Below are 15189 nucleotides of genomic sequence, written 5' to 3' on the forward strand. Positions count from 1 at the left end.
TTATAGAACTAGAGAAGATGGCTGCATAACAAACATGCTTACAAAATTAAAACTACAGGAACTTCAATTGAGACGCACGAGCCAAAAGCTTATATTTATGTACAAGGTGGTTGAGGGGCTGGTACCTGCTATTGATCCAGACGACTTCCTCAAATCAGCGAGACCAAGACGAAACATCACAGCTAAAAAGTTTGACAACTATCAAGCCACAAACATTGTTGAAAAACAAGTGAGGAACAATACCAGGTGTTTTGACATTCCTACTAGTAAAACACCGCAACATTCAAATTCATTCTTTGTGTCCACAATAGTAAATTGGAACCATCTAGAAGACACTATTGTACGCGCAACTAGTGTAGAGAGCTTTAAATCTGCTCTCGCGAAACGTCAATAAATCGACGGCGCCTTCACTCCCGTTGTATAAAAGCCAGAATTGGTAGCTGCGACGTACCCATACAGATACACTTGCCTGTGCAATGAACCACGAAAATAGCGGGTCATGGTCAGATGATAATTGCCAGACAGACATATACACCTTACAATCATTACATACACAAAATATAGTTGCCCTGTTGCCAATAGTATGAGAAAAACAGACAAAAACAAAACCTTGAGCAATGAACCATCTAAATGCGGTCAAGGTCAAATAAAACATACCAAACTGACATGCACATCGTAAAATATTTTCAGACACCAAATAAAGTTGACTAGCCATTGCATGCAGTATTTAACAGACCAAAACACAAAAACTTAAATTTAAACACTCAACCATGAAAATGAGGTCAAGTTCAGATGACACAAGCCAGATGGCAATGTACACCTTACAATCATTCCATACACCAAATAAAATTGACCTATTGCATACAGTATAAGAAAAACATTCCATACACCAAATAAAATTGACCTATTGCATATAGTATAAGAAAAACATACCAAACACAAATACTTAACTATAACCACAGAACCATGAAAATGAGGTCAAGGTTAGATGATATCTGCCAGTTGGACATGTAGACCTTACAATCATTCCATACACCAAATATAGGAGACCTATTGCTTATAGTATCTGAGATATGGACTTAATCACGAAAACTTAACCTTGTTCATTGATCCATGAAATGAGGGCGAGGTCAAGTGAAACTGACTGTCTGACTGATAAGAATGCTAAAAATCTTAACTTTTTTTCAAGTAGTCACTGAACCAAGAAAAGGAGTTCAAGGACAATGGACATATGAAAGACGACATAAGGCATCTATATGCAATTCCCCAAATGTATGAATGATCTAGGTCTTCTACCTTCTGAAATTTTACGCTTTAAAAAGGTAAGTTGACGCCGCCGGATCACTATTCCTATGTCGAGCTTTTTGCGCTAAAAGTCGCAGGCTCGACAAAAATCAACGAAATAAGGCAATTGTTTCATAAAGAATAATGCAAGTTTGTTACGTAAAGGAGGAAATATAACTTCGGAATCATTGGCACAGTTTCTGTTTCACTGCCACTGAGTCGGTTTACTATCTCTTACAATCAATACTCATGTTTTCGGCGAAACTTTTCAGCATGCGTACATTTTTTGTCCTTTTCAACTTTTTTGATTCGAGCATCACTGATGAGTCTAATGAAGTCGTCTGGCGTACAATATTTTAAGCCTTGTCTTTGTGAAAATTCAAAAGATAGCAGTTCTGTATTCGCTCAGATGAAATCAAATGATAGATGTGCCTGAAAATTTCATATATACAGGCGTGAATCCAGGATTTGATGTAAGGGGAGCACATCCGAGAATTAGGAGTTTGAATACCATTTTTTTGTAGTACAATTATCCTAATCAGTGTAATACATTACCGGCTTTGACCCATGCTAATATATAGTTAGCTAGACAGGAGTCGAAACGGTTAGATTTCAGTGACAACTCTGGAAAGCTTGCACCACTTTCGGGTTTAATAGGGGTTCGATATGTCCAAAGCAGAAGTTTTTGATCTTCGTCGGTGAATGTGACTTGAAATTTCGATAGTTGAGGAAGAGGAACCGCTTTCTGGTTTTCACATTCAATGGGACTAGGAACTTGGACATACAGGGTAATGGTATTAAGGTACGTCGACAGGTTAAGTTTTTGATTACAAGCAAATCCTGATTAAACAATACCCATTTTTACATACCGTTAATGCATTTTCCCGGTATTACTAGTCGACCGGCGGAACAATTCATTTGTTTTATAACAAATTATACCACACTGATATTTTATAGTGTGTATTTCTATGTTGTGGTGTTACACTATTGTTTCAGATAAGGGTGAAGGGTGGTACCAACTTAAAACGTTTAAACCCTCTACATTTCTTTGCACCTGTCCTAAGCTAGGAATCTGATTTTTAGTAGTTGTCGTTTATTGATGTGGTTCATATATGTTTCTTGTTTCTCGTTTTTTATATATAAGATTAGACCGTTGGTTTTCCCGTTTGAATGGCTTTACACTGTAATTTTTGGGACCCTTTTAGCTTGCTGTTCGGTGTGAGCTAAGGTTTCGTGTTGAAGACCGTACTTTAACCTACATGTATAATGGTTTACTCTTACAAATTGTGACTCGGATGGAAAGGTTTCTCATTGACACTCATACCACATTTTCTTATATCTATATATCAGATCAACAACAAAAACTGAATATACTAAACAAAACTTTCATTTACACAAAACAGTGAAAACCCGAAGCATAAGGAAACATATACCAGATATATATCCTGAACAAATACCACTTACATAGAAGACCTCCGCTATGACAAATGCTTTGGCAAAAAGATCGAACATGTACCTCCCTTGGACGTATTTGCATATTATATGTGTGATAAAAGTGCAAAAAAAAACAACCACGGGAATATACTTTGTGGATTGCATTTTTTTTTTAATTAAATCAAGTTGATCATCTTTTAAAATGACAAACAAAACTACTATTCAATTGATATGACATATTTAATTGCTATATTCTGTATACTTAGTATACATTGAAAGATTGTTATATTGATTAATGCTTATTTCTGGTTAAAGCACTTAATATTCATCTCCTTCTTCTTCTCCCTCTTCATCTACTGAATCTACACCGACTTCTTCGTAGTCCTTCTCTAGAGCAGCCAAATCTTCACGGGCCTCTGAGAATTCTCCCTCTTCCATACCCTCTCCGACGTACCAATGAACGAAAGCACGCTTGGCGTACATCAAGTCGAATTTGTGGTCAAGACGAGCCCATGCCTCAGCAATGGCAGTGGTGTTACTCAACATACATAATGCTCTCTGTACCTTAGCTAAGTCACCTCCTGGTACAACAGTTGGTGGTTGGTAATTGATGCCGACTTTGAAACCAGTTGGACACCAGTCGACGAACTGGATGGTTCTCTTCGTCTTGATGGTAGCAATGGCGGCATTGACATCTTTAGGAACAACATCTCCTCTGTACAACATACAGCAAGCCATGTATTTGCCGTGTCTTGGATCGCATTTGACCATCTGATTTGCTGGTTCGAACACTGCGTTTGTTATTTCAGCTACAGATAATTGTTCGTGGTAAGCTTTTTCAGCAGAGATAACTGGTGCATATGTAGCAAGAGGGAAATGGATACGTGGGTATGGTACCAAGTTGGTTTGGAACTCGGTCAAGTCCACATTCAAAGCACCGTCGAATCTGAGGGAAGCAGTAATTGAACTGACGATCTGACCGATAAGACGGTTAAGGTTTGTATAGGTTGGTCTCTCAATGTCCAAGTTACGTCTGCAGATATCGTAGATGGCTTCGTTGTCTACCATGAATGCGCAGTCGGAGTGTTCAAGAGTTGTGTGAGTGGTCAAGATGGAGTTGTATGGTTCTACGACGGCAGTGGAGATTTGAGGTGCTGGGTAGATGGCGAATTCAAGTTTTGATTTCTTTCCGTAATCAACACTGAGACGTTCCATGAGAAGTGATGTAAATCCTGATCCGGTGCCACCACCAAAGCTGTGGAAGATGAGGAATCCCTGGAGACCGGTACATTGATCAGCTAATTTACGGATTCTGTCCAAAACATGATCGACAAGTTCCTTTCCGATTGTGTAATGGCCCCTGGCGTAATTGTTTGCAGCGTCTTCCTTCCCGGTTATCAGTTGTTCTGGGTGGAACAGTTGACGATAGGTACCAGTTCTGACCTCATCTAAAAGAGAAAGTAACATAATGTAAATTTGTATTAAACTATACATGTAAATGAAAAACGGAAGCCGGTTAGTGTCAGGGTAGAGTTTTATTTTTAAGTCGTTATAACGACTTACCTAACTTGTTTAAACGACTTAGCTAAGTTGTTATAACGACTTAGCATATTTATCTTGTTATAACAACTTAGCTAACTTGTTTTAACGACTTAGCTAAATTGTTTAAACAACTTAGCTAAGTTGTTATAACGACTTAGCATATTTATCTTGTTATAACTATATAAGCCATATGAAAATAATAAAAGAAGTCTTGCATGGCCAAATAATCAAAATTTCAACATTTGTCTGAAACCTATACTTATATATATATCAGTTCCTGGCATTTTTTTTTCTTATCCGAACAGTGCATATTACAACATCTTATAAGCTACAAACTGTTTAAATTGAGGTGGTGTTTTTTTCTTCTTCAAAAACAATGTTATTTTATTTGTTTAATTTAGGATGCTTTCGTAGTTTTCTAGCTCTTTAAATGGTATTATTGTGGGGAAGTTCTAAGCAGTACATTCTTTTCGTCACATTATGGAACGACCATTTAACTTCAAGGGGTTGGGTTGGGGATTATTGATTGTTTTCCTACAAAAATATTCTTATTCTGATTCCTAAATTGATGGGGGGGGGAAATATTCTCAATCCAGATTTTCCCCATATCTTATAATGTTATTTAAAAAAAAAATCTGATTGATAGCGTTGAAAAACTAAATATAATTGTGAAATCGCGGGAAAAAATCTGACTCAGACAAAAGACATACCCTCTCTTGAAGTTAAATGGTTGCTCCCTTAGCGTTTTCAACTTAATCAAGTGACCGATTTCATCCTACGACGTGAAAATTAAATGTTTGCTGCTGCTAATATCAATAACGTTTAGCAGCAGGAAATAAAGGGTATGTAAACCAATTTTGTTTAAAGATAAAACAGTATCTTAGTACTTCCATCGAATAATGCATATTCAAGTAAGGGGACGACCATATAACTTTAAAAAAAAGGGGGGTATGGTTTCTTTTCTAAAAAAAATATTCTGATCCCCAATTTGATGAAGAAAAGAATGTTCTGGTCAAGCAGATGACAAAAAATAATTCTGAATGCAGATTTCCCCCATACCTTATAATGTTAAATTTTGAAGAAAAAAAACCAAATTTGATTGATAGCGTCGAAAAACTAAATATAATTGTGAAATCGCGAAAAAAAATATTCTGACTCAGAAAAAAACAACACATAACCCCCCTTGAAGTTAAATGGTTGCTCCCTAAAAGGGAGAACATTCTCGCTACATCACTGCAACTTATAAGGCAAACGATCAGTATTTCTTTCACAACATATATCTTTTTTTATTTATATATATTCTGTTGTTTACTATCTACGAGTAATAAAATTATCGTATAAAAAATTAACGGAATCCTCATACGCAAAGATTTGATATCAACTTACCGACTACAGTAGGTTCCAGATCAACAAAGACAGCCCTTGGTACGTGTTTGCCAGCTCCTGTCTCACTGAAGAAGGTGTTGAAGGAGTCGTCACCACCTCCAATGGTCTTGTCTGAGGGCATCTGACCATCAGGCTGGATACCGTGCTCCAAACAGTACAGTTCCCAGCAGGCATTTCCGACCTGAACTCCGGCTTGCCCGACGTGGACAGAAATGCATTCCCTCTAAAAAGAAGTAACATACAATATGTTAAATAATGATCAAAAAGAGAAACATACATATATTTAAACTATCATTTTTCAAATAATAAAGAACTTTATTTGACAATTAATGATTTTTACAAATATGAAATAGTAACGCAAAGGGCTATTTATCACAAGCAGATTAATAAAGAAAACCTGATCTAAGTTTAACTTTTGAATTCTGAAAGAATAATTAAAAAAAAATCAAAATGTTTATGTAGAACATCTTCGTATTCCTTAATCTTGTTAAAAACTGAATAAATTCTAAATCATTCGATTCAAACAAATATAAGCATACCAATTATAAAAATAAATTATGAGATTGTAATTAAACAATGATAAATATATAAACAAAAAAATACTTAAGGGGGCTCGCGGGTCTAAATCAAATTTTTTATTTAATATAAGAATTCGCTATATTTTTCGATAAATGAACTTTATCTTATACTTAATTGAAAAATGAAATAAAAAAATGGGGTCACCGTTCATTTACGCTCACAATCTACCTTCGAAAGAAGCATACATTTTTGTTAATGTCCTTTTTTTCTGTTGAACTAATAGGAGAAATAGCGGTAATATCGAAATAAAAAAAGAACTAAATTACAGAAATCGCTTAAATTTTACAATTATGTAGTTTAGGTACAGCTTATTCGAAAACAGCAATAAAAAATATAGATCACCGAAGAGTTAAAAAAAATATTTCAATTTTAATGTAAAAAAATGGGATTTTTGCACCAAAGGGAGATAATTTGGAGCTTTTTCAATGATAATTATCTACATTTTAAAAGTCACCAGGGGCCAACACCAACTGATTTTTTTGAATGATTTTTGTACCATATGGTAAAGTAACAACTACTAAAGGTAATTTAAAAAAAATTGTAATGAAAAATAAATGTTTATTTTTTTTTGAAAATCTTATACCCGCGAGCCTCCTTAAGACTAAAAGACTTACCATATTTGATTAGCGAAGATAAAGGTCTCAGTAAATTTTCTATGAAATCTCTCAGGGAACTCACTAAGACGTTAATGTGTCGTTGTGAGTCTTTATGTGTTTGTAAGATAGTTTGAAAAAACTTGAATATATACACCCGTGTTATCCCCTGGGTTACAAAACACAATTCAAGTCGTAACATACATGACATAATTATTTAGCAACCTAATGACAGTAGTACTTTTTTTGTGTATGTTTTTGACAGTTTAACGGATTATAAGATAACTGTCTAATATAATTATTTATATATATATTTATTCCCACAAACCAAATTGCAAATATATAACAATAGATAATTATACATATTTCAAAACAATTACATAAATAAACGATGTGCGAAAGCAGATGGAGGCATTTACAATAAATTAGTTAATCAATAACAGTTTAATTTGTTATTGATCTCTTTAATAAGTTTACATAACTCATTCAGTTTTGAACATGTTTGGAATTCTCGAAACTTCAACGTGTTAGGTCTATTCCTTTAATGAAATGCAAAACATTGGTATTTTTTTTAACAATAATCAAAAAGCTGATACCGGCTCAAGCGAGAAAATCAATCTCGTTGAGATGATCAACGATAATCTATAATTAACAAACAAACTTAAATAAGGCCGTGTTCACATTGACCTAAACTCGGTGTTGTGTAAGTGTAAACACTGTGCGGGACAAATTTGCCATTCCGGTATCGGCAAATCTGACTTTGTCGGTTTACAAGATATCAAAACAAAATTTTGCCAAGTGATAGATTATTGAAAAATTTAAAAAATGCCATATGTCCCAACTTGTCACTGTTGTCACTCTTGTCACTGCAGCTGATTAAAAGTACATTTCCCATGGGAAATTTGATAATTCCCATGGGAATATTAGAATTTCCCATGGGAACATTGAAAGTTCCCATGGGAAAAATTACTTTTCCCATGGGAAGTTTAGAGTTCCCATAGGAACTTTAAAGTTCCCATGGGAAAAGATGAATACAAAAAGTTCCCATGGGAATTAATTCTTCCCATGGGAACAAATTTTCTTCCCATGAGAACAATTTTTCTTCCCATGGGAACAATATTTCTTCCCATGGGAACAAATCTTCTTCCCATGGGAACAATTTTTCTTCCCATGGGAACAATTTTTTTTCACATAGGAACAATTTTTCTTCCCATGGGAACATATTATATTACAATACGAACATTATTTTCCATTTAAATTTTTTTCTTCATAAAAATTACAATTTGTTGCAAATACTGGATATATGAGAATAAAAGAGAATACACTTCTGCCTTAGCTGGATGGAAAGCTGTAGGGCATAACACATTTTTGGAACCTTATAAAACATCTCAGAAAAGCAGATTTGTCTCGGGGACAAGTTTGCAATTCCGCTGAGAGCAAAAGTTGTTCACCTTAATTTTTGGAGTTAAGTCAAAATGAAGTTGATAACTTGGTTGGTATTGGTTCCCTGATATTTGTCCTAAAATTTTTTGGCTCTAGCACCACTGTTGAAAAAGTTATGCCCCTTTTTTCAACAATTTCCTTAAAGGAAAAGTAGTTTTCCTCAAGGGAAATCAAATTTCCATATTTAAAAGGAAAAAGATTTTTCCTCAAAGGGAAATTGTTTTTTTCCTCAAGGGAAATTGTTTTTTCAAGGGAAAAAGATTTCCTTCAAGACAACAAATTTCCCTAAAGGAAATGTTTTCCCTTAAGGAAATGTTTCCCTTATTTTTACTTGTTAAACATTTCTTCGCTATACCATGTATACATATAAACAGTATGAATATATATAATTATTACAAGACTGTATAGTTGATGCAAATGATATTCAAAACTTTCATAAATGTTTGACTCAACATTTTTTAATGACATTGAAAATTGATAAAGTCTGACTGTTTAGATCTAGGTATTGTTCATACTTTTTATAAAATTTAACTTTGATTTATAATTTTTTTTTGTAGCAAATGATTCTGTTTTCTTTGTAATTGTTTCAATGCAATACATTAATAAGCAACCAATTTGAATGTCATACCATTTGTGGTGTTCTAAAGAATTTGTTTATATGTTTGCAGATTAAATAATAAAATAAACACTTTTCGTGTTATTTTAAATTAAAATTTTCTTCTGTTTCAACTTCTGTACAGTTATTCAATCCACTACGTAAGAATTCAGTGAATACATTATTCCATTCACTTAACATTTTCCTTCAATTCTAAGAGGAAACATTTTTGCAAATTGTTCTTCAAGATCTTCTTCCGTATATTTGATATGAGGGAGCGATGTAAATGAGTGGATAAAACTGGTGTTCCTTTTTCAACAACAAAATAGTATTTGTTCTGCATTCTCCTTTCTTTCGATTAATATATATGATATGTTGTTGCTTTTATGCAATAGTGTTTTTGTGTATCTATGATAGAACTCCATTTTGTTTATGGGCATTATCATGTGATAATGATGAAATTTCCTGTTTCTTTTTTGCAGGAAAGCACACATTCCAGTTCAAATTAATCCAATTATGCACTTTGTAAATAAATTTCAACTTTAAGTTTCCTCTTCAGTAATGACCTATTGATCATGAAAACCAAGATGTCTGATCACCTATAAATACACAAAATAAACAAATAAAATGTTATAAATGGAGAGAGAAACAGCAATAAATGTTTTTCATATGTATCTTTCTTTATTAAAATACATTAAGTAAACTTGAACCTCGCAAAAAATGATTAGCTGTGATGTAGACTAGAAAGTATTAAATGCAAAATAAAGTATTCGCAAAAAAATAAGTTGATTTACATTAGTCCAGTCTGTGTTTGCAGGAAATTAACATCATTAGTTGCCATATTCCTATTGTGCCTGTCCAAAGTTCAGAGCCTGTAGTATTTGTAAGTTTAGTCTGACACTAAAATTTAGTGGTTGTTGTTGTTGTTGTTTCATATCGGTCATATTTATTTTTTGTAATTTATTTTGTAATAAACTAGGCAATTAGTTTTACAGTTTGGATTGTTTCAATTTTTCATCTTTGGGTCTTTTATAACTGCCTACTTTGACTATAGGGTATGGATTTTCTCATTATTGAAGGTCGTCACAGGCCTACAATTGCTTTCTTAAAGCCATGATAGTTTTCATATTTAATACACCACATCTTTTTAATTTTCATAGTAATCAACAACTTTAAAAAAAAAAATAAAAGTGGTCTTACCATTTAGGTTTAGTTTGCTTCTGCAAATTTTAAATTGCCTATCATTTCTGCTGTTTATAATTTCTCTGTATCTTCTATATTTCTTGTCCTATACATAAAAGAGTAAAAGTTATTATTGAATGGCATCTTGCATCAATATTTTTTTTGCTGTTTAATGTACATGATGTATATTAATGTGTGTTTAAAAAGAAGAGTGCACACCTGAAATGTCTTGCCTTCTTTTACTAATCATTGATAATATGTTGATAGTCCTAAGTATAAAGCTTTATCACAACTGTCACATAAACTTAACATTAACCAAGATAAATAAATAAAGACTAATGAACCATGAGAATGAGGTCAATGTCAAATGAACCATGCCAGGCAGACATATACAGCTAATAAGGCTTCAATACAACAATTATAGTTGACCTATTACTTATAGTTTAAGAAAAATAGTCCAAATCACAAAAACACTGATCAATAAACCATGAAAATGAGATCAAGGTCAAATAAAACCTGCACCACTGACATATAGATCATACCAAGTTCAAAAACACCAATGTGTTTGATATTAATTTTAAGACATGTATAAATGTTCCAGACCATATCAGTATTTGGATCTTACGTTTACGGTCCAGAACTTACAGTCCCACCATATGTGTACAGTCAGACCATTTAAGTATACTTGTACTGTCTGGTACCAGCTCGACCAAACCTGTGTTTTTATTTTAACTGCAATTAAACTTTTTGTATTAATCTATTAAAGATTTCAGTTATGTTGATCTGTACTGTACATTTGTTTCTAATAAACTTGACCAACTTCTTAAAATTGGGCAGACTGTATGCGTACAGTCCAAATACTTGTATGTTCTGGAACATAAACATGATTAACAAGTATTTGGCAGGATGTCATGCTAAAATCCCATTAATATAATAGTACTAAATTTTGAGTATATATACATGTAAATCCACAAGTTACTTACTGAAATTCATGGCGAACACTCACCAAAAACTTACAATTTAGAGGAAAGACTGGACAGATGAATGCACTTACACTATCAAAAAATGAGCCTAAAACTTACCAAAAAACAAGATGTTTTACATTTATCCAGGAGCAGGATAATTGAAAAGTTGTTTTTTTCTTTCTCTGCCGTCCATCATATAACCTTTGAATTCATTCATGCAAAATATGAAAATCTGCAAAGGTAAGACCTTGAACCTCAGCTTATCCACATTTTGAATTTTGAACTGCGTACTTGTCCTTTTCATCTTGCTGACAACCTAAACATAAAAAAATGATAAAAACATAATTCTAGATTGACTTTGTGTTTTTATTTTTGTTGGTAGAAACAATGTTCCCAACTTTAAAACGAAAACATCATCACCAAAAAAGAGGTCATACTAACCTCCGAAATATTTAAACAACAAACCGAAATTATTACTTGATTGAAGATCTTGTTGTAAATTAATGGCATAGATACTCTAATTTTTGAAAACTTGATGTCTATTGCATACTTATATTCCTTTGTTTCGAGAGTATGCATATTTAGATGGACTCCATGGACTTTAATGTTAAATAAGCATGATTAATTTTACAGTTTTTCAGCTCTATGTGTACATTTTGAGAGAATCTTGCAATACTGTATATTCTGATATTCAGAACTTATTGTGAGGTTTTTATTAATACAACTGAAAGCTGTATCTCATTTTCATTTCTGATACATATTTATGAGCTGAAGACCAGTGCCGAAAATTTCAAACTGCATTGAAGACCTATAGGTGATCTTCGGCCGTTGTCTGCTCTTTGATTGGGTTGTTGTCTCTTTGTCAAATTCCCAGTTTCCACTTCCCATTTTATAACATGTATGCTGATTTTTCTCAAATTACAATATTCAATCATGCAATGTTGTCCATTATTGAAAATACGGTAAGCAAAAATAAATGCACAAAAAATCTAACATTGTTATATATATGTAAAAGGCTTTTTTTTTAAATTCAAAACAGTTGCCTACACTGTTAATTTCCTTGTTTGATTTCATATTATTAAAGCCTTTAAAGCTAGCTAGATGGTATGCCGGGGCGGATCCAGCCATTTTAAAAAGGGGGGTTCCCAACCCAAGACAAAGGGGATGGTCCTATATTCATTTGGTTTATTTTATTGTCTCATACAAGAATATATATGGTTTGAGGGTGGGAAACAGGAATCTCGAATTTTTTAACCTACCCACTGGGAATCTCAACCATTTAAAAGTTTCTCAAACATGTGGGGGTGGGGGTGACCCCCATGGACTCTCCCTGTATTACATTTTATTTGTTTTATTGTTCTATACAAGAATATATATATATGGTTTAGGGGTGGGGATCTTGACCGTTTACAAGTTTTCAAACTACTTACTAGAGGGGGACGGACTTCCTTTTTATTTTATTTTATTAATTTTATTGTCCCCCACAAGAATATATATGGTTTAGGGGTGGGGATCTGGATCGTTCACAAGATAATAGCACATTATCAAATTGAACAGGGTGGGGTAACCCCCAAACACTTCCTTTTAATTTCATTTGATTTGTTTTATCGTCCCATTCAAGAATATATATATGGTTTAGGGGTGGGGATATGGACCGTTGACAAGATAATAGCATACTCTCAAATTGAAGGGGGTGGGGATTACCTGCCATGGACTCACCCTCCCTTCTTTCTTACCCCCAAAATACCTTTTAATAGTTCCCAATGCACAGATAGTTAACATTATTTTCCCTTGATTTACACTTTAGAATATACACTATAGAGGGAGCTAGGGTAGGGGGGCTCCTAATCCCAAAATCCCAGCTTAAAAACAACATAATCCCAACGTCCCAAAATTCGAATAAAGAATTCCCGGATCCCGAAATCCTGACCTTAAAAACACCCAATCCCGGAGTCCCGATAAAGGTCCTATCACCCCTCACTATACAGGTGTAATTTTTTTTTAAAAGATAATACAACTGAAGACCACAGTGGTGGGATCCAGAATTTTTCATAAGTGGGGGCCCACCGACTGCCTAAGAGGGACCTGCTCCTGACATGCATCAGTGATTCCATGTATAATCAACCAAATTTTTTTCCCAAACAGGGGGCCCTGAACTCCTGGTCCCCCTTTTTTTCCCCTCTTTCAATCACCCTGATATAAATTTAGTTTTATCACTTGCAATAGGAATGGTTTGAATTCCCATATAATTCTTATATACCATTAATATCAACATATTTCATTTTTGATAAATGAATAGCAAAAGTTTTCTATGGATAGAAATGGATAGTGGCTAAGTGGGAAGCTTTCAGATTCACATCATGCCGGTGGCTGTGTTCAAAGTGCTAGGTTTTTATGAGCTCGTTGTTTGCGGACTAACTATTTAGGCCAGTGGTGGATAATAGTGTGCGTGCATTAATCTTCTATACCTTCTTAATCAATATATTCAAATACTGACGGCAAGTGTTGTAATGTATCAATGTCTTATTTGAAATCACCGTGCTATTTACATGTGGGATCGAGAATGCAGGGGAAAGAAACTTGTCAATTATGTTTATTTCTAAGCCAAAATAAATGAGCCGCCGTAAAATTAACCTTGGTCTAATCCTCAAATTGGCGAAAGAGGCTTTACGGGCTGACTACTAATACATGTCTTAATCTCAAAATAACTCGGCAGCGTCAAATAACAGTGCATGTAAGGCTCGTCTCGGAAGGGGGGTGTCCTTTTTTCTGTCTTCTTTTTTTTAGTTATATTTTTAATAACTTACACTTTTTTCCATTATTCTCTTTCTTTCACTATTCTTTATTCCTTTTTTTTCTTTGTCCTTTGTTCTCTATTCTGTTACTTCACATCCATACCCTCTTATGTGGACTATGTAGTTTATTTTTCAGTTCTGGCAGAGATATTAGATACAATATATATGTCTCTGGTTCTGGTATTATACGATAAGTCAATTTCTTTTTCATGCAGTGTCATGAAATATAATGGTTTTATGCATATCAGCCAAGATTGTGCGTAACATTTTAATAAACAATTCAACACTATATACACGTTATGTGAATTTTATTAAAATCGATGAAGAACATGAATTTGGCAGCTAAATGTAGTGCCCCTTAAACAGGTAAAGTTCAATTAACAAATTCTGATCTACTGGCATTCAACCCCAAATTACTTACTTGCTGTATATTGATAAATGTGATTGTATATCGTCAATACCTCAACATCGAGAATACGTTTTATCGGACCACAGATGAATTATCACGTTTTGATTTTCTTTAATTACAGATAAATGTATTTTAGGTTCAGGAAATGATTTATTCTTCGGGTACGTCTAAACAACCGCTCAGGACCTCCTGAGTGCACTCAGGACCCATTACCGTCATCGTATCTGCACACATGATGGATGTTTATATTCGTTATACGCTTCTTATTTTAGTCTAGAATTAAATTTTGGAAGAATTTGAAATCGCAGGGGCGGATCTAGCCAGTTTAAAAAGGGGGGTCCTAACCCAGGACAAAAGGGGAGGTTCAACTACATGTCCCCATTCAAATGCATTGATCGGCCAAAAAAGGGGGTCCAACCCCCGGAACCCCCCTCTGGATCCGCGCCTGAATCGAACTTAGATAGATATGTTAATTCTTATAAAATAATGAGGGCACGTGTCACTGATTACACAACTACTGAGCCATGAACTATCCAATCAACAAAATTGATTGGATTATCTTTATTGTTTTTTTATGAATTGTATTGTTAGTTCAGTTTTACCTTTAACATGAATTTGCACATAGAAAAAATAAAATATCTCATTCGATGTACTTTTTCAGTTTATTTTTCATGATGACGGGTAAATATATTTGTTGTGTTTTGCAGTTCACGAATAAAGAAAATTATTTTATATATAGTTGCGTTTTTTCTGTAACAAGTTCGATTTTTGTTTTTCATTGTGATTCTTTTCTCTCTCTCTCTCTAAATCAAGTTTTTCAACAAACACAATGTTGAATGAATATCAAATTTTATTGAATTTGTATATCTTTACTCTCAACAAACCTTTATACGAAAACTTAGTCGTGGCTTGAACGGATTTCGTGTCAATAAACTGTCTTCGAAATAGTCTTTCTCGCTGTAACAAAAATCATTTTTTCAAA

At 33.9% G+C, this 15189-nt stretch overlaps 1 protein-coding gene and 1 long non-coding RNA gene across 4 annotated transcripts; both read right to left on the reverse strand.

The window, feature by feature from the left end:
- Window positions 1-2939: 2939 nt before the first annotated feature.
- On the reverse strand, window positions 2940-5853 carry LOC139488624 (tubulin alpha-1A chain-like). Its single transcript, XM_071274356.1, has 2 exons — window positions 5647-5853; window positions 2940-4166 (listed from the first exon to the last, which is right to left on the reverse strand). Exons 1-2 carry the CDS (start codon window positions 5765-5767, stop codon window positions 3037-3039), a joined length of 1251 nt encoding a protein of 416 aa, XP_071130457.1. The 5' UTR covers window positions 5768-5853; the 3' UTR covers window positions 2940-3036.
- Window positions 5854-8950: 3097 nt separating this feature from the next.
- Window positions 8951-14057, reverse strand: LOC139488625 (uncharacterized). 3 transcript variants are annotated; one of them, XR_011656052.1, is made up of 4 exons: window positions 13811-14057; window positions 11121-11319; window positions 10057-10144; window positions 8951-9455 (listed from the first exon to the last, which is right to left on the reverse strand). It is a non-coding gene; the product is annotated as an uncharacterized lncRNA (long non-coding RNA). The 3 variants fall into 3 exon arrangements; XR_011656051.1 differs by having other exon boundaries at window positions 13472-14057; XR_011656053.1 differs by lacking the exon at window positions 11121-11319 and having other exon boundaries at window positions 13472-14046.
- Between the last annotated feature and the right edge of the window lie 1132 nt (window positions 14058-15189).

Source organism: Mytilus edulis, chromosome 9 (genome assembly GCF_963676685.1).
Source record: "Mytilus edulis chromosome 9, xbMytEdul2.2, whole genome shotgun sequence".
Classification (NCBI taxonomy): Eukaryota; Metazoa; Mollusca; class Bivalvia; order Mytilida; family Mytilidae; genus Mytilus; species Mytilus edulis.